Source organism: Microtus pennsylvanicus, chromosome 11, assembly GCF_037038515.1.
Source record: "Microtus pennsylvanicus isolate mMicPen1 chromosome 11, mMicPen1.hap1, whole genome shotgun sequence".
In the NCBI taxonomy this organism is placed as follows: domain Eukaryota; kingdom Metazoa; phylum Chordata; class Mammalia; order Rodentia; family Cricetidae; genus Microtus; species Microtus pennsylvanicus.
Window position 1 is genome coordinate 10388828 of NC_134589.1, and position 20355 is coordinate 10409182.

General features: G+C 52.3%; 1 protein-coding gene across 1 annotated transcript in view; it reads right to left on the reverse strand.

The window, feature by feature from the left end:
* Prpsap1 (phosphoribosyl pyrophosphate synthetase associated protein 1) overlaps positions 1 to 10630 on the reverse strand; it is a 35127-nt gene extending 24497 nt beyond the window's left edge. The window contains exons 1-2 of the mRNA XM_075990158.1: positions 10331 to 10630; positions 8896 to 8948 (exon numbers count right to left, since the gene is read on the reverse strand). Coding sequence (XP_075846273.1) covers positions 8896 to 8948; positions 10331 to 10500 — 223 coding nt within the window. The 5' untranslated portion in view covers positions 10501 to 10630. The remainder of the gene's footprint in view (positions 1 to 8895; positions 8949 to 10330) is intronic.
* Positions 10631 to 20355: the final 9725 nt, after the last annotated feature.

Sequence of the window (20355 nt, forward strand, 5' to 3'; positions counted from 1 at the left end):
AACCGCAGCCGGAGAATATCTGCATCTTAGGGTTGGAAGTAGCTGAGTAGTGAACATTTCCCTGGCACGGACAAGGTGAAATCCTGGATTCAATCCCCAACTAGTCCCCTACCACCCCCCAAAAAAGATCTGAAAGTATTTTCATAGGAATGGAGTGGGCTAGACAGAAGGCTGCTGACACTTGGAACACTTGCTGCAGTCCCAGAGTCGAAGAGACCCACAGCAATGACGCAGAGGAAGGAGAGCCTCTTCAGCATCCTCTCATCCTCCAGCCTCCCAACACCCAGCACCCACTGGACAGCCTGAGAGCCGATGCCCTTCACCCCCCCCCTCTCTCTCTCTCACACACACACACACACACACAATCTTGAACGAAGAAAGCTGCTTAGAAGCTGGCTGAAGGACACAGGATGCTAGTTAAAATGCATGACTTTCACACATTCTCTTAGTGTGCACTCCTTAAATGTCCATCCAATTGTCCTCTCTCTTGTCCTGCATCCCCAGATATCATTATGACCCTGGGATTGATTTTGGTATGGGATGCAGGGCCTTACTTGGTAAGCCTGACTGATTGTCCCCCTGTATAGCCCAGAATGGACTCAAATTCATGGCGTTCCTCTTGCTGCAGCCTTTTGAGAGCTGAGATCATAGACGTGAACCACAACACCTGCCTCTTCAATGTCTGTTTCCACTCAAATAAAAGCAGGATGAGGCCAGGTAGTGGTGGTGCACGCATTTAATCTCAGCACTCAGAAGGCAGAGGCAGGCTCATCTCTGAGCTCCAAGGCAGCCTGGTCTATAAAGTGCATTACAGGACAGGCTCAAAGCTACACAAAGAAACCTTATCTTAGACTACCCTCTCCCCAAAAGAAGAGCAGGTTGCCCTGAGGTATGGAGCTCTCCTGATTATGTAGGACAGTCAGGTACCTTCAAACGTTCATGTTATAATTAGTTTTCCACAAAGCCCAGAGGGAAGCCAAACGGGGACACTAACCCAGCGTAACAATCCATACATTTGGATTAAAAAAAGAAAACAGGACAGAATTTGAAAGAGAATCATGTGTATGTATGTCTGTGTGTGCACACGCACAGGTAGCCGTGCAGCGTGGGTATGTGTATGCATATCTGTGTGTGCACACGCACAGGTAGCCGTGCAGTGTGGGTGTGTGTATGTATATCTGTGTGGGAACATGCACAGGTAGCCTTGCAGTGTGTGTGTGTATGTATATCTGTGTGTGCACACGCACAGGTGGCCGTGCAGTGTGGGTGTGTGTATGTATGTCTGTGTGTGCACACGCACAGGTGGTGGTGCAGTGTGGGTGTGTGTATGCATATCTGTGTGTGCACACGCACAGGTGGCCGTGCAGTGTGGGTGTGTGTATGTATGTCTGTGTGTGCACACGCACAGGTGGCCGTGCAGTGTGGGTGTGTGTATGTATGTCTGTGTGTGCACACGCACAGGTGGCCGTGCAGTGTGGGTGTGTGTATGCATATCTGTGTGTGCACACGCACAGGTGGCCGTGCAGTGTGGGTGTGTGTATGCATGTCTGTGTGTGCACACGCACAGGTGGCCGTGCAGTGTGGGTGTGTGTATGCATATCTGTGTGTGCACACGCACAGGTGGCTGTGCAGTGTGGGTGTGTGTATGTATGTCTGTGTGTGCACACGCACAGGTGGCCGTGCAGTGTGGGTGTGTGTATGCATATCTGTGTGTGCACACGCACAGGTGGCCGTGCAGTGTGGGGGTGTGTATGTATGTCTGTGTGTGCACACGCACAGGTGGCCGTGCAGTGTGGGTATGTGTATGCATGTCTGTGTGTGCACACGCACAGGTAGCCGTGCAGTGTGGGTGTGTGTATGTATGTCTGTGTGTGCACACGCACAGGTAGCCGTGCAGTGTGGGTGTGTGTATGTATATCTGTGTGTGCACACGCACAGGTAGCCTTGCAGTGTGGGTGTGTGTATGCATATCTGTGTGTGCACACGCACAGGTGGCCTTGCAGTGTGGGTGTGTGTATGCATGTCTGTGTGTGCACACGCACAGGTGGCCGTGCAGTGTGGGTGTGTGTATGCATATCTGTGTGTGCACACGCACAGGTGGCCGTGCAGTGTGTGTGTGTGTATGCATATCTGTGTGTGCACACGCACAGGTGGCCTTGCAGTGTGGGTGTGTGTATGCATATCTGTGTGTGCACACGCACAGGTGGCCTTGCAGTGTGTGTGTGTGTGTGTATATCTGTGTGTGCACACGCACAGGTGGCCGTGCAGTGTGTGTGTGTGTGTATATCTGTGTGTGCACACGCACAGGTAGCCGTGCAGTGTGGGTGTGTGTGTGTATATCTGTGTGTGCACACGCACAGGTAGCCGTGCAGTGTGGGTGTGTGTGTGTATATCTGTGTGTGCACACGCACAGGTGGCCGTGCAGTGTGGGTGTGTGTGTGTATATCTGTGTGTGCACACGCACAGGTGGCCGTGCAGTGTGGGTGTGTGTATGCATATCTGTGTGTGCACACGCACAGGTGGCCGTGCAGTGTGGGTGTGTGTATGCATATCTGTGTGTGCACACGCACAGGTAGCCGTGCAGTGTGGGTGTGTGTGTGTATATCTGTGTGTGCACACGCACAGGTAGCCGTGCAGTGTGTGTGTGTGTGTATATCTGTGTGTGCACACGCACAGGTGGCCGTGCAGTGTGGGTGTGTGTATGCATGTCTGTGTGTGCACACGCACAGGTAGCCGTGCAGTGTGGGTGTGTGTATGTATATCTGTGTGTGCACACGCACAGGTAGCCGTGCAGTGTGGGTGTGTGTGTGTATATCTGTGTGTGCACACGCACAGGTAGCCGTGCAGTGTGTGTGTGTGTGTATATCTGTGTGTGCACACGCACAGGTAGCCGTGCAGTGTGTGTGTGTATGCATGTCTGTGTGTGCACACGCACAGGTGGCCGAGCAGTGTGGGTGTGTGTATGTATATCTGTGTGTGCACACGCACAGGTGGCCGTGCAGTGTGGGTGTGTGTATGTATGTCTGTGTGTGCACACGCACAGGTAGCCGTGCAGTGTGGGTGTGTGTATGTATATCTGTGTGTGCACACGCACAGGTGGCCGTGCAGTGTGGGTGTGTGTGTGTATATCTGTGTGTGCACACGCACAGGTAGCCGTGCAGTGTGGGTGTGTGTATGTATATCTGTGTGTGCACACGCACAGGTGGCCGTGCAGTGTGGGTGTGTGTATGTATGTCTGTGTGTGCACACGCATAGGTAGCCGTGCAGTGTGGGTGTGTGTATGCATATCTGTGTGTGCACACGCACAGGTAGCCGTGCAGTGTGGGTGTGTGTATGCATATCTGTGTGTGCACACGCACAGGTAGCCGTGCAGTGTGGGTGTGTGTATGTATATCTGTGTGTGCACACGCACAGGTAGCCGCGCAGTGTGGGTGTGTGTGTATATCTGTGTGTGCACACGCACAGGTAGCCGCGCAGTGTGGGTGTGTGTATGCATATCTGTGTGTGCACACGCACAGGTAGCCGTGCAGTGTGGGTGTGTGTATGCATATCTGTGTGTGCACACGCACAGGTAGCCGTGCAGTGTGGGTGTGTGTATGTATATCTGTGTGTGCACACGCACAGGTAGCCGCGCAGTGTGGGTGTGTGTGTATATCTGTGTGTGCACACGCACAGGTAGCCGCGCAGTGTGGGTGTGTGTATGCATATCTGTGTGTGCACACGCACAGGTAGCCGTGCAGTGTGGGTGTGTGTGTGTATATCTGTGTGTGCACACGCACAGGTAGCCGTGCAGTGTGTGTGTGTGTATATCTGTGTGTGCACACGCACAGGTAGCCGTGCAGTGTGGGTGTGTGTGTGTATATCTGTGTGTGCACACGCACAGGTAGCCGTGCAGTGTGTGTGTGTGTGTATATCTGTGTGTGCACACGCACAGGTAGCCGTGCAGTGTGTGTGTGTGTATGCATGTCTGTGTGTGCACACGCACAGGTGGCCGTGCAGTGTGGGTGTGTGTATGTATATCTGTGTGTGCACACGCACAGGTAGCCATGCAGTGTGGGTGTGTGTATGTATATCTGTGTGTGCACACGCACAGGTAGCCGTGCAGTGTGGGTGTGTGTATGTATATCTGTGTGTGCACACGCACAGGTAGCCGTGCAGTGTGGGTGTGTGTATGCATATCTGTGTGTGCACACGCACAGGTAGCCGTGCAGTGTGGGTGTGTGTATGTATATCTGTGTGTGCACACGCACAGGTAGCCGCGCAGTGTGGGTGTGTGTGTATATCTGTGTGTGCACACGCACAGGTAGCCGCGCAGTGTGGGTGTGTGTATGCATATCTGTGTGTGCACACGCACAGGTAGCCGTGCAGTGTGGGTGTGTGTATGCATATCTGTGTGTGCACACGCACAGGTGGCCTTGCAGTGTGGGTGTGTGTATGCATATCTGTGTGTGCACACGCACAGGTGGCCGTGCAGTGTGTGTGTGTGTATGCATATCTGTGTGTGCACACGCACAGGTGGCCTTGCAGTGTGGGTGTGTGTATGCATATCTGTGTGTGCACACGCACAGGTGGCCGTGCAGTGTGGGTGTGTGTGTGTATATCTGTGTGTGCACACGCACAGGTAGCCGTGCAGTGTGGGTGTGTGTGTGTATATCTGTGTGTGCACACGCACAGGTAGCCGTGCAGTGTGGGTGTGTGTGTGTATATCTGTGTGTGCACACGCACAGGTAGCCGTGCAGTGTGTGTGTGTGTGTATATCTGTGTGTGCACACGCACAGGTAGCCGTGCAGTGTGTGTGTGTGTATGCATGTCTGTGTGTGCACACGCACAGGTGGCCGTGCAGTGTGGGTGTGTGTATGTATATCTGTGTGTGCACACGCACAGGTAGCCATGCAGTGTGGGTGTGTGTATGTATATCTGTGTGTGCACACGCACAGGTAGCCGTGCAGTGTGGGTGTGTGTATGTATATCTGTGTGTGCACACGCACAGGTAGCCGTGCAGTGTGGGTGTGTGTATGCATATCTGTGTGTGCACACGCACAGGTAGCCGTGCAGTGTGGGTGTGTGTATGCATATCTGTGTGTGCACACGCACAGGTGGCCGTGCAGTGTGGGTGTGTGTATGCATATCTGTGTGTGCACACGCACAGGTGGCCGTGCAGTGTGGGTGTGTGTATGCATATCTGTGTGTGCACACACACAGGTGGCCGTGCAGTGTGGGTGTGTGTATGTATGTCTGTGTGTGCACACGCACAGGTAGCCGTGCAGTGTGGATGTGTGTATGTATATCTGTGTGTGCACACGCACAGGTAGCCGTGCAGTGTGTGTGTGTGTATGTATATCTGTGTGTGCACACGCACAGGTAGCCGTGCAGTGTGGGTGTGTGTATGCATATCTGTGTGTGCACACGCACAGGTGGCCGTGCAGTGTGGGTGTGTGTATGCATATCTGTGTGTGCACACGCACAGGTAGCCGTGCAGTGTGGGTGTGTGTATGCATATCTGTGTGTGCACACGCACAGGTGGCCGTGCAGTGTGGGTGTGTGTATGCATATCTGTGTGTGCACACGCACAGGTGGCCGTGCAGTGTGGGTGTGTGTGTGTATATCTGTGTGTGCACACGCACAGGTAGCCGTGCAGTGTGGGTGTGTGTATGTATATCTGTGTGTGCACACGCACAGGTAGCCGTGCAGTGTGTGTGTGTGTATGTATATCTGTGTGTGCACACGCACAGGTAGCCGTGCAGTGTGGGTGTGTGTGTCACCATCAGATGTCTTCTCTATCACTTCCACCTGCGTTCTCAGCTCACTGCACTCCTAGGCTGGCTGGCCTGTGAGCATCTGCCCCGCCAGCGCTGACATCACAGGTACAAGCACCCCTACTAATCCATCTCCCATCTCCACCCTCACCAAAGAGGAAGTTCAGTCCTGTTCCCAACACCAGACTGCTCATGCTATCATTGATGTCCTGGTGAGACAAGCCTAAGACATATTTACCAAACAGAACCCAGAGTAGAAGACATTCTACACATCTCTCCTCTACTTGTTACACTGTTATGTGCACCCGAGTGGAAGGAGGGGGCAGCAAGGACAACAGTCAGAATCTAAAGAGACAGGAGGACCAAGGACACAGACCTCTAATGCTGGAAAGTTCACATACATCAGTGAGTACAAGCACTTGTTATGCAAGACTGATGATCTGAGCTCAGTCCCTAACATGCAAACACAGGCATGCAAACATAAACATGCGCACACACAACACACATGCATGGTGACACACAGTGCCTGGTATCCATAACCACAGCACTCCTGTTGTATGTGCAAAGCAGCAGGAACAGTAGGAGACCCGCTTCAACAAAACAGGAAAGAACTGAGCCCCAAAGCTCGTCCTGACTTCTGCACATGCACCACACCCAAACCACCACGTGCACTCCACACGTGCACACACGCACACCACCACATGCACTCCACACGTGCACACACGCACACCACCACGTGCACTCCACACGTGCACACACGCACACCACCACGTGCACTCCACACGTGCACACACGCACACCACCACGTGCACTCCACACGTGCACACACGCACACCACCACGTGCACTCCACACGTGCACACACGCACACCACCACGTGCACTCCACACGTGCACACACGCACACCACCACGTGCACTCCACACGTGCACACACGCACACCACCACACCTGCATACCACCACACATAAACAAAACTTAAAGCGCTATCTACTTGTAAAAATACGCCAGCTTTTGAGGTGTGATGGTGCCACATGGCTAAGACAGGAGGACCCCAAGTTCCAGGCCTGGGTGGCAAATTCTATTGGGCCAAGGAAACAATGCAACAGCATGTTAAAAACAAACAAACAAAACCCATCAAGCTGGGCACGTTGTGGAATATGACTTTAAGATGTGTCACAATAGTTTGTGCTGTGGAACATTCAGTGATGCAAAGATGTGCTGCATTCTTTTATGTTTCGTTTAGCTCTGTGAAGCTGTGTTGCTTTGCCTGCCTAAAACACCTGAGGGTCTAGTAAAGAGCTGAATGGCCAACAGCTAGGCAGGAGAGGGACAGGCGGGGCTGCCAGGCAGAGGGAATAAATAGAAGAAGGAAGAGAAGAGGGAGGCATAAGAGGAAGAGAGGAGGATGCCAAGGGCCAGTCGCCCAGCCACCCAGAGGTTTCTGTCCCAGCAGACCCACATCCGTTTAGTCCCAAATAAACACACAAAGGCCTACATTAATTATGAACTGATTAGCCCAGTAGCTCAGGCTTCCTATTAATTCTTACAACTTATATCAACCCATAATTCTTTTTTTTTGTTTGTTTGTTTTTTGTTTTTTATTTTTTGAGACAGGGTTTCTCTGTGGCTTTGAAACCTGTCCTGGAACTAGCTCTTATAGACCAGGCTGGCCTCGAATTCACAAAAATCCGCCTGCCTCTGCCTCCCCAGTGCTGGGATTAAGGGTATGCGCCACCACCGCCTGGCTACAACCTATAATTTTTGTGTGTGTCAGCCATATGGCTTGGTACCTTTTTCGGCGAGGCAGTCACATCTTGCTTGCTCTGTGTCTGACTTCCTTTGCGTCTGGCTGACGACTGAGCTATTGGGCCCATCAGTTTATAATTAATGTAGACCTCTGTGTGACTTTGGGCTGCAGGACCGGGAGGGACAGAAACTTCAGCAGCCAGCAATGGAGTAAGAGGAAAGAAAGGCCTCTAGCACAGAGAAAGGTAAAACTCCAGAGGCAAAAGGTAGAAGGATAATTTAAGTTAAGAAAAGCATGGCTTTAATACCAGTACCTGGGAGGTAGAGTCAGGTGGATCTCCGTGAGTTTGAGATCAGCCTGGTCTACCAAGTGAGTTCCAGGACAGGCTCCAAAGCCGGAGAGAAAACCTGTCTCGAGAAAACCAACAAAACAAAAAGCTGGCCAATAAGCCAAGCTAAGGCCAGGCATTCATGAGTAAGAATAAGTCTCTGTGTATTTACCTGGGATTTTGGTGGGGGCCCCCAAAGAGTAGAGAGTAAAAATAAAACCCAACAATAGGTACATGCTCACAATCCCAGACCAAGGAAGGCTAAAACAGGCAAATAAGGAACTCAAAATCATCCTCAGTTCTGTAGCAGGTTCCTGGAGAACCCAGCCTTGACAACAGAGGCCTGAGTCTCAGTAGTTTGAGGCAACACCTGGTTCCAAGAAAAATGGAGACCACCCAGGCCCCACCCGGGAACAGGTCAACCCAAGAAAATTCCTAACGTTCCAACCATTGGAGACACCCATCGTTTTTCACCAGGACAGCACGAAACAAATGTCAGCCAATCAGGGGTCCTGAACATTAGAAATCCCTCATCCCCGCCCCCACCTGGGCTACTATAAAAACCCAACCCTAACTGAGCTAAGGGCTCTCTGATCACTGCAATGTGTTGGACATACGGAGAGACGGGGTTTGCAAACTTGTGTAAGAATGAAGGCTCTCTGCTTTTACAGACAAGACTCGGTCTCCTAGTTGGCTTGGGGGTGACTCCGTGATCTGGGCATAACAGTTCCAAACCAACAAGGGCTGATCCAGCAAGATGGCACAGAAGGTAAAGGCACTCAGTACTGAGGCTGGTGACCCGCGTTTGATTCCTAGGCCCCACACGGTAGGGAGAGGGACCCCAACGCCCATGTGGTATTACTGGAGACGCAGAAGCAAGAGGATCTTGAGCTGAGGCCTGAATGCCTATCTATCTAATGGAGAAGGAAATGAAGCCAGAGTAGTGGGCACGCTCGCTATCCCAGCACCAGGGAGACGGATCAAGGTCATGCCAGCCTAGGCTATGAGACGCTGCCCAAAGGACAGCAACAAACGCTCAATGGAACAAAAAGACTCTAACTTACCTCCATTGGTCTCCTGGTACACAACAGATTTCCCCAATTCAGCACCAAGACGCCTATTACACAAGAAAAAGGGAGTTTGGGAATTAATCAACGCAGCATTCTGGAAGCTGAGGCAGGAGGATTGCTGTAATGTAAAGTCCAGCCAGGACTTCACAGCAAAACTCTCTTAAAAAAAAAAAAAGGAAAGAGCACAATCATATAAACAGACACTGTGTTTATAACAAGGTTTGTTATACAACTTCAAGGCTTTCTGAACCATTAGCATAACAAAAAAGGCAAACCACTCATTTTTAAAGCCTTCCCTTAGGCTTACTCAAGGCAAGCTCATAACCGAGTAAATATGACCCAAGGTAAACAAACTGAGGCTTCAGAGTGAGCCCCGTGGTTGGCCTTGGCTAGAAAGACCATAAACAGGGCTTAGAAGCAGAAAGCAGGCAGCAGAATGCAGAGTTGCCCTCTGGTACTCTCTTAAACCCACCTCAAAGTCCAAGTGCTAACACAACAGGTGGAGATAAGAATTCCCGACACGGGAAAATGACCTTAAATGTTCAAAGTCAAGCCATTTAAGCCTGGACAGACAGGTGAGGCCAGCGTCCGGAAGGCTAAGGCCAGAAGATAACAGAGGCTGGCCTGGGTCACAGAGATCTTATCTCAAAAATCAAAAACTAAGGATGGGTGTGGTGGCATAAGGCCTTTAATCCCACTATTCCTGCTCGGCAGCAAAGGGGGGCAGATAGTTCAAGGCCAGTCCAGTCCGCTCAGAGCCAGACCGAGCAAGCCTCCTCAGCAGGGAACAAAGCCCAAAGAACAAGTTAAACAACGTGGGGACAAATTTGGTTATATATTTCTAAAAAGTTTATTTTAAAAAGGGCCCTTAAGGCGCTTTATAAGAGGGCTCTAGTTTTCTCTAAAGGAGAAAAGGGGTCTTACACGAGACATGTGCTATCGGGGGCCACTGGGAGGCCCCGACCTGCAGGACTCACCTCCAATATTTCCCACTAAGCTCAGGCTCACACTCCCATCCCTGTCCCATAGAATCGCCAACATTTTACAAGGTTAGAAAAAACAAAACCAACCAACCAACCACGTCCCTCATCCAGTGTCAGCGAGGTGACAGACGACAGGCAACCCCCCCAAGGTCCCCTGAAGTCACACCTGCACACACCCCTAGGCAAAGCCTGTGTGTGTGTGTGTGCGCGCGCGCGTGTGTGCGTGCAACTGATCAATATACTTGGAATCATAGCTCTCCCCGCCCACCCCACTGTAGTTCTGAGTTCCTTCTCCCAGCCCTTCCAATGCCTTCGGTCCGAGGCTCGACCCACCGAGCCGGTCCCGTTAGGGACGGCTGGAAATGGCGACGGTCACCTCCGGGCCTGGGATGGGAGTCGGCCCGAAGCGTCTGCCCCCGGGCCCACCCGAGACCGCCCCGGCTTACTCGGTGATGCGCTTGGCCAGCTCGGTGCAGGCGGCCGTGGAGTTGGCCGAGAAGACTCGGTAGCCGGTGCGGGCGGCGTTCATGGCCGGCCGGGCGGCGGGGCGAGCCCGCGGGAGGCACAGGACCGAGCACGCGGACAGCGGGGGCGGCAGTAGCAGCCTCCTGAGCATCCTCCGGCCCGAGGCGCGGGGCCGGACGCGGGCGCAGCTGTGACGACGACAGCGGCGACCGGCGCGGGTGCGGGAGGAGGGAGGGGGCGGGACACCCACGCGCAGCCGCCGCCGCCCCCACGCCTCCGCGGAACCCAGGCCGGCGGCTAGAGCGTCCTCGCCGCCGCCATCTCGGAAAAGGGCGGGGATGGCGGCGTCGCCTCAAGAGCCAGTTCTGACGGGTGCGCTACTGGTTCGCGTGGACGCTTGATTTTTGAGTCTCCCGGGACAGGTATTTAACTTCACGGTTTGGGGTGGTGCAACCAGCTTAGTAGAGGCCTCGGACGTTTTCAAAAGTATTTTTTGCCAGGAGTCAAGATGTCCGCTGCAGGGCCCGGAGACAATCTAGCCTGGCGCCTCTATGGTCAATCGGCGCTCGGCTCCCGCCCCTTACCCGAGTGCACAAGCCGGGCTTTATTTTCGCTGGATTCTGGCAATCGTCCTGAAATGCTCCAGAACCTCGTCGTGGAGCCGTCCCCCAGGCCCTACCCGTGTGTCCGCACGTGAGGCGAGCTTGCATTCCCGCCAGTTTGGCTCAATCACAGCAGCCCCTGGCCCCCAGCAGCAGACCGCCTCAGCCTCGGCGAGCCTGGTGCGGACGCGGGACGCCTGACGTGAAGCCATTCCAGAGAGACATTTGTATCTCTGGACCCCAGAGAAATGGGGGTTTCCTTTACCGGGAACGTCCGTCTGGGAGGAGGAAAAGGCACCAGCAAGGGGGATTTGTCTCTGGCAGAGAGATTTCACCCAGCTCCCATGACTTAGCCCCCGCAGGGAAGGGTCAGTGGTCAAGGGGCAAATCCTTGGCCTGCTCCTTAAATTTTAGCCCGGATACAGGCTTGTGGGGTTCCCTTTCCCCGATGTGGCCACATTGAGTTCATCTCCGTTTTCTGCTTTCCACGCTGACTCCCCCTACCTCACCCCCCCAACACAGGGTTTCTCTCTGTAGCCCTGACTGTCCTGAACTCCCTCTGTAAACCAGGATGACCTCGAACTCACAGAGATGCGCCTGCCTCTGCCTCCCGAGTGCTGGGATTAATTAAAGGCTACCACCACCACCTGTTGTGTCTGCATGCCTGTCTGTGCACCGTGTGAGGTCAGAAAAGGGCTTGAGATCCCCCTGGGGCTGGAACTCCAGGCACGAAGCTGAGGGGTGCTGGGAACCGAACTTGGATTCTCAGGAAGAGTAGTCAGTGCTCTTAGCTGTGATGTAGGGGCTTTAATTGGCTCATTGAGGGAGCACAGGTTGTGATCCTCAGGCCTGATTATACTTGTGAAACACAGCTCCCTCTGAAGCAAGGATGTAAGCCCCAGGGACCACGAGAGGAGGACCCTAAGCACTCTGGCCTTACTCTTGAGCCTGCTTCCTACTAAGGCACGGTACTGGTCCTTCCATCCCTTCCCCTCCAACCCTCTCTGCCCTGCCATTTCTGTGTTACCCAAGGACCAGATACCAGGGGCAGCAACACAAGGCTGGAACCACAGCGTCTGTCAGGGTAGACTGATTGCTTTTAAAATAATTGCTTTTTAAAAATTATTTATTTTTATTTTATATGCATTGATGTTTTGCCTGCATGTCTATGTGAGGGTGTCAGATCTCTTGGAACTACAGACAGTTATGAGCCGCCATGTGGGTGCTGGGAACTGAACCCAGGTTCTCTGGAAAAGCCGTCACTGCCCTTAACCCCTGAGCCATCTCTCCAGCCCCACTGATGAATAGCTTATGCAAGGAAGGCACTTAAAAAATACCACATTCAGACATGGCAGTGATGATGCATGCCTTTAATCCCAGCACTTGGGAGGCATAGGCAGGCAGATCTCTGTGAGTTCAGAGCTAGCTTGGGCTACAGAGCCGAGTTCAGGACAGCCAAGGCTACACAGAGAAACCTTGTCTCTAAAAACAACAACAACAAAAAACCCCAAACACTCCATGTTCATGACCCTAGCAGCCACATGAAAGCATGCCCCTTCCCTTGTTTCTGTGAAACCCCGTCTGTGACCAGTGCTGTGGCCCCTCTCTCTGAGGTGACCCCCTCCCCCTTTAAAGCTCTACCCCTATGATCAAGTTCTTTGGCTATTTTTTTTTTCCTTTGAGACTGGACCTCCCTATGTAGCCCAAGGTGACACCAAACTCAACGTCTGCCTCAGCCTACCCACTGCCGAGACTGTTGGGGTCCCTGGGTGATCCGCTAACACTACAGCTAGTCTTGCTTTCGGTTGTCAGAGAATGTGTTTGATCTCATGCCGTGACAGATACCTGAGGGAGACAGAGTGGGAAGTTAGGTGCGGTTTTGCCCTGGACCCATTGCTTGGGGTCTGAGCCAAAAATGGAATAGTGTAATAGCGAAAGTAACTCTTTCCAACCCCTCCCCCATTCACAAGTCTCCTGACTAGGGCTACCAAGAGCTCCTTTGTGGGAGCCATCCACAGTAGCCTCCCCACATCTCAGACCTCCAGCACTTACCGATGGGAGCATCCCACGGGTCCCACCGGGTCCCACCCACCCACCCCACAGATCCAAGTCTGTGCTTCCGACCGCGACGCTTAAGCAGAAGCGAACCTCGGCTGTCCAGCCTCCACACATCAGCCAGTGTGAGCTCCGTGCATGTGGAACTGATCGGAAGGAAGCCCCTCTCAAAAAGAAATCGGCGGCTCCCCATTGCTTAGAATAGCAATTTTTAGAATAAAAACAAACCCTAGGACAGAAGAACCAAACCGTTTTCCTTTACTCTCTTGCCACACTCCATATAGATTTCTGTGATCTCAAAAAGTGTGGCCCTCCCTTCTCACCAGTAAGCAGCCGGTCCTGTAGGTGACACCCACTCCGTGTCTTTTTTTTTTTTTTTTTTTGGTTTTTTTCAAGACAGGGTTTCTCTGTGGTTTTGGAGCCTGTCCTGGAACTAGCTCTTGTAGACCAGGCTGGTCTCGAACTCACTGAGATCCGCCTGCCTCTGCCTCCCGAGTGCTGGGATTAAAGGCGTGTGCCACCACCGCCCGGCTTCCGTGTCTTTTTTTGAGGGGTGTGTGGGGAAACAAGTTATCTTGTAGCCCAGGCTGGCCTCAACTTACTGTGTAGCTGAGGACGACCTTGAACTCTGACCCTCCTGCCTCCACAGCCCCGGTGCCGCGTCCATAGGCCTACGTCATCATGCCCAGTTTGTGCCTTGCTAGGGATGGAACCCAGGGCTTTGTGCGCACCCGGCAAACACTACCAACTGAGCTCCGCCCCCTATCTCCCTTCCCCGCTCACTCTCCTCTGACCTCTTTGTAATAAAGTAATTTGGAAGCCCGGGTCTTATCGGAGAAGGCAGAGGATAAACGTCTGTAGAAATAACGCAGGGAGTTTCCGAACATGTTCACGGCATTTTTTTCTTGTGGGGAGCAGGGAAGTAGGCGCTAGTCCACAAAGTCACCCGGGGATCCAGTGAGCAGACAGGTCAGCCGTTCCCAGCTCCTGAGCGCGAAGCAGTCCTACCTAGTCTTTCCCTTCCACAAGAAGAAAGGGGAAGTAGCTCCCCAGGAGCCCCTCCGTGCCAGGGTCAGCCTAGCTGCAAAGGAGGCGTCCTCTCCACCTTAGACGCTCAATGCTCAGGAAGGAGAGCCGTTGGTCACCCCATAGTGTCCCCTCCTGGACGTTAAGCTGCCCAGCACCAGGTTAGGCCCTGCAACAGCCCCTAGATGCCTCTGGCTGGCTGGCGCTCATTGTCACAGACTGAAGGTCTCTGTCCCCAGTTCAGATGTCGAAGTCCGACCCTCCGGTGATGACTTTAGGTTTGGGGCAGTAATGGGGCTTAGATGAGGGTGGAGCCCCAACAAGAAGGCTTCGCTGAGGAGAGGAAAAGACACCAGAATGTCCCCTTTCTTCGGCATGTGGGGAACAGTGAGTAGGTAGCTGCCTGGCACTGAGAGGAAGAGAATCCTCCTCACCAGAACCGACCATACTGACTCCTCCATGGGAGATGGTCACATGGTGGCACACATCATTAATCCAAATCCAAGCACTCAGGAGGCAGAGGCAGGCAGTTCTCTATGAGTTCGAGGCCACCCTGGACTACACGGTGAGACCTGTCCCCCCCCCCCCCACACACACACAAAGTTAAAATGAAAAACTGGAGGTTAGAGGACAAATTACAGGGGTCATTTCTTTTCTTCCTCCATGTGAGTCCTGGGGATTGAGCTCAGGTTTTCAGCCTTGGCAGAAAGTGGTTTTACCGAGCTGCACCATCTCATCGGCTGTGCACCAACTCACGCACGCACGCACGCACGCACGCACGCACGCACGGCAACACTACAAGGTCTCTCCTGGGAAGAGAAGCGACTGAACAACTTGGACCTTAATTCACAGACAGGGTTTCAGGCCTGTTGAGCATGTGTTCCATTCAACATTGAAGAACTTAGACGCTTTGGTGCTGAACGCCCAAGAGAGCAGGGTGGCTGGATAAATAAATAATGATCCCTTCAGACCCCGGGACCTTGGCAGCCCTCGAAACTTCGTTTCTAAAGGCTCATGGGAGAGTGAAGACAAGAGCATAATCTAATGCTGTATAAACAAAGGCCAAAGTGACCTCGTTTAGAAAGAAGCTGATTCTTACTTTCCGGCATGTCGCCGTAAGACAGAGAGGGCACCCAGGGACATGTCCTGGGGACCTGAGAGTCCCTTAGGAGGCCTTTATTATTGAATCAAGGCTTCACAGAGGCGAGAAGCTGGAGTGTCCCTGAGTGCCCCAGCCTGGGGAGAGAGGAGCTGTGTCCAGTGCCTGGAGCCTCTCAGAAAGACAGAGGACCAGAGGCGGTGTCTGAGGCTCAGGAAAGGGGGAACCCCGAGACTCTCACAACAGGGTTTCTCTGTGTAGCCCTGGATTTCCTAGACCCGCTCTGTAGACCACCTGGCTTGTGGGGACTTGAAGTCAGATTTAATTTTAAATAGAATTTATGGGAGTCATTGTCTGGCCTGAGCTACTGCGTTAGACACCCCCAGACTGTAGAAAGTGTGCTAGGGGGGTCTTGGTAGGAAAAGGAGCTACAGGAGAAGCCAGTTTAAACATTAACACAGCAATGACCGGAAGAGGTGCTATTCAGCCCCCCTGTTTTAAACCTGTAACAAAAGTGGCTTCTATAACCCTGGCTGGCCTTGAGGTCCCAGTCATTCTCCTGCCTCATGCTCCTTGGTAGCGAGATGCCACGAGAGTTGGGTAAAGTTTCTCAAGAATTTGTTCAGGTATAAAATAGGGTAAACACTCACTGATCAGAATGGGTTAGATGCCGCAGCTGCCCACTGGGTAAAGAGCACCAATAGCAAGCTGCTGGCTCTGCTCCAACCCCCCAAGAGATCAAGAGAGCACGAGACCCTCCCCCTAAGCTTATAAATTGTCATGTCTGCAGACAAGACCACACACCCTAGGAATCATGATCCCCAAGAGCCATCAACTGAAGGGATCGAAATCCCACAACACTCCTTCAACGCTAGGATGGCGGGCAGAAGATGCCATGTCTGGCTTCTCTTCTCTGTGGCTTAGGCTAGCCCTGAATTAGCTAAGTAGCCCAGGCTAGCCTCAAACTCCAAATCCTCCTGTCATGGTCTCCTAAGAATTGGAATTAAAGGTGTAGAACCATCACACCCAGCCTAGCACTGTCTCCCTCATGGACGGGATGCACTCAAACTGTGAATCACTAGCTACAGCCAATTAAATTTTGAACAAAACATATAGAGATTTTGTTCTTTGGCCATCTGAGTTAAGCAAATAGGCTAATGAATTATGTCCCGCAATGAAGTATTCTGGGGAAATCATGCCTGCTACAAGGGTTTTCTTTGCAGAGTGTGGGTGTGAACATACTAGACAAGTGCCCCACCCGCCCCTTCTCCGACCCTCCTTCACGCCTAGGAATGTGAATGGTCGTCTTTGGAACGTACAGACCCTTCATTTACACGTTACATGTGACAAGGTTCAGCTGACGGCGGCAGAGTTGAGCAATTGCAACAGACGCTGTCTGGCCCACTAACACTAAAATATTTGCTATTCCTGTGTGTGGGTGTGCGTGTGTGCGTGCATGCATGTTTTGCTTGCATGTCTCCATACCATGTTTGTGCCTGGCATCCCTGGAGGACAGAAGAGGGCATCGGATCCTTTGAAACTATAGCCAATGATAACTGTTACGAACTTCCATGTGGGAGCTGAGAATCGAGCTCGGGGCCTCTGGAAGTGCAGCCAGTGCTCTTGAACCTAGAGCCATCTCTCCAGATGCTACTATCCGAATCTTTTTATTGTTTTTGTGACACGGCCTCACTCTGTAGCCCTGGCTGGCCTGGAACTTTCTGTGTAGAGCAGGCTGGCCTCCAACTCACAGAAATCTTTCTGCCTCTGCCTCCCAAATGCTAGGATTGGCGTTACCGCACTGCTGTCTGAATCTCTAGAGAAACTTTGTTGATCCCTGACATGAACAATCAGTCTCAACTGTGCAAAAATGGAGTCTGTATGGTTAGTGCCGACTGTTGTATTGGCATGATCCAGAGTCACCTAGTTGCATCACTGAGCATGCCTGTGCCTGCATCTTGGTTAAATTATTGCTGTAGGAGGACTCACCTTTCTTTTAAAATGTTGGCTGGCTGGGCGGTGGTGGCGCACGCCTTTAATCCCAGCACTCGGGAGGCAGAAGCAGGCGGATCTCTGTGAGTTTTAAGCCAGCCTGGTCTACAGAGCGAGATCCAGGACAGCCAGGCCTACATAGAGAAACCCAGTCTTAAAACAAACAAAAATTAGTCTTTTTGATTTCTGGATTTAAAAAACTTGTTTTATGTACATAGGTGTCTTGCTTGCATGTATGTCTGTGTGCCACATGCGTGCCCGGTGCCCACAGAAGCCAGAATAGGGAGGGCATCACATCCCCTGAAATTGGAGTTACAAGTGTTTTTTGTTTTGTTTTGTTTTGTTTGTTGTTGTTGTTTTTGAGTCAGGTTTTCTCTGTGGCTTTGGAGCCTGTCCTGGAACTAGTTCTTGTAGACCAGGCTGGCCTCAAACTCATAGAGATCCACCCACCTCTGCCTCCTGAGTGCTGTGATTAAAGGCATGTGCCACCACTGCCTGGCTATAATTCTTTGTTCTCAGGACCAGTGAGTGGCAGCAGGCAGTTTCTCACGCTACTGCTCTTGGAGCTAGTGTGTCAGGACCCTGAGGTTTGACTGTGCCTGGAATTCCTTCAGAGACTCGCAGCACCCAGTTTTTTCTTGCCGTAGCCTTCTTTCTTTCTTCAATTCTGGCCCCGCCCCCTGTTGTATGTGTGGGTGCTTGTGCCCACGTGCGAAGGTGGAGGCCAGATGGTGTGTTTTGCTCAGTCACTCCTTACCTTAGTCTCTTGAGACAAGGTCTCACACAGAGCCCGGAGCTGGGCCGGCAGCCAGCAAGCCCCAGTGATCCTCCTGCCTCTACCTCTCCCACAGCAGTGGGGGTATGGGTGCATGTGTGGCCACATCCCCCCTTTTACATGGCTACGAGGGACTTGCAGTGAGGCCTGCAGCACAGTGCAGCATCCAGCGTGCTCTGTGCATCCTCGGATACCTCTGCTTCCTGCCGTTTCTGCCCCGGCCATTCTGCAGCGGGTCAGCTGTCCTCTGCCCACCATTGCTGCTTCTGCCACTGCTGGCATTCCTTAGCCCACCTCTATGTTACCAGTTCCGCCCAGGTCAACAAAAAAAAGGGGGGTCAGGAAAGACAGGCACCGTAGCTTATGTCTGTAACTCCAGCACTTGGGAAGCAGAGGCAGTAGGACTGCTGTGAATTTGAGGCCAGTCTGGGCTAAACAGTTCCTGCCTGATGTTCCACCCACCATATCACTAATAATGAGACCCTGCCTCAAAAATAAGCAAATAAATAAATAAATAAAATTTTCAAACGTTGGAACACCAGGGGGCGGCATAGGACGCGTCTCTTACCGGCCATTGGCTGGCGTGGCCAGAAGGGGTTCTGAGAATGCAGTTGCAACATTCGCCACACAGCAGCAATCCCTCAAGCGGGTAAAGGCTGTGCCTGCAAAGGACTCCAGTGGGTCTCCCAGGGGAAGTGCTCAGCCAGGGGGAAGAGTTCCCTGTGGTTTCCGGCTCTCGAGGGTTCCCGATGGTTCCCGGTTGCAGAAGATCGACCCAAGCTTTGAGAAAATTCTGGGGCTGCAGTGCCTTCCGCCAGCACCGGACTGTGCTTCAGGAGCTAACAGCCGCCCGTGGTTCCAGGGCAGCTTCCCTGAGACTTCCGTGCAGAGTTCAAGGCAGTCAGTGTTGGCGTCAGGGCGGTCTGGTTGGCACCCAAAAGGGTGCTTGGTTGCAAACAAGGTAACATGGCAACTGGGGGGTCAAATTGCCTGGGCCCCAACATCTTATCTTAAATTAAACAATTAAAGGGTGCTTTAAATAAAAGCCTGCCAAGCTGGGCAGGTTTTTTTTTTTCTTGACAGAGTTTCACTATGGCCTCAAACCCATGGCAATCCTCCTGCCTTAGCGTTCCTGAGTCCCCTCTCCTTTTTATTTTTATTTTAATTTTTTTATTAGATTTGTTCATTTTATGTGTGAGAGTTTTGCTTGCATGTATTGTGTGATTTTGTGCAACATCTTATGTTGGTGTCGTCGAAGGCCAGAAGAGGACATCGGGTCCCCAGGAACTGGAGTTATGGATTGTAAACCAAGCAAACCACCATGTCGGCCCTGAGTATTGAACCCCAGTCTTCTGCAAGAACAGCAAAGTACTCTTAAGCCTGTCTCTCTCTTTAAGAAAGTTTTTTTTTTTTAAATGAGGGGCTGGGGCATGTACCAGGGCATGTGTGTGGAGGTCAGGGTACTTTGTGTGGTTGTTCTTTTCCACCTTTCCGAGGTATCTGGGGATGGGACTCGTGGCAAGTGCCTTTGCCCACCGAGCTGTCTCCTAGGAGACCAGAGGTCTCAGCTGACAGCTTGTCATCCTTCACCTTACCAGGGAGCAAAAGGGCTTTGGCAATTTCCGGTAATCACGCAGTTAGTCTTCTCGAGCATGCTAACCAGTTGGGGATTTCCAATGCGACTGATCTTGGCCAGAGCAAGATTCTGGGTCCCGGGAGGCCGGTGCTCTTAAAGGAAGCCGGGGTGTCGAGCTCCTGGGGGGGCGCTTGCTAGAGACTTGCTACAGGGCACTTCTCAGTCTTCCGGGCTCCCCAGAGAGAAGGAGCCTCTGCTGCCCACTGCTGCCACCTACTCAGTGATCTGGTTGTGTGGGTGGAGGGGGGTTATCTTTCCCTTGCTTTCTTCTGCCTCTGCCTCCTGAGTGCTGGGATTAAAGGTGTGCGCCCCCACTGGAACCATTACCACTACCACCAGGCAATAAACTGCTTCTACCCTGTTTCCCAGGGCACCCGCTTCTGGGGGCTGCAGTCTAAGACAAGGCTGTTCCTTGACTTTTAAAGAGAAAGCAAGCCGCTATGAGCGCTTCTCCCCCCCCTTTTTTTAAAGATTTTATTTATTATTTCTACAGTGTTCTGCCTGCAGGCCAGAAGAGGACACCAGACCTCATTACAGATGGTTGTGACCCCCATGTGGTTGCTGGGAATTGAACTCAGGACCTCTGGGAGAGTAGCCAGTGCTCTTAACCTCTAGCCATCTCTACAGCCCTCCCTTTAACTTTTTTTTTTTTTTGGTTTCGAGACAGGGTTTCTCTGTGGTTTTGGAGCCTGTCCTGGAACTAGCTCTGTAGACCAGGCTGGTCTCGAACTCACAGAGATCCGCCTGCCTCTGCCTCCCAAGTGTTGGGATTAAAGGCGTGCGCCGTCACCGCCCGGCCCTCCCTTTAACTTTTATTTCAA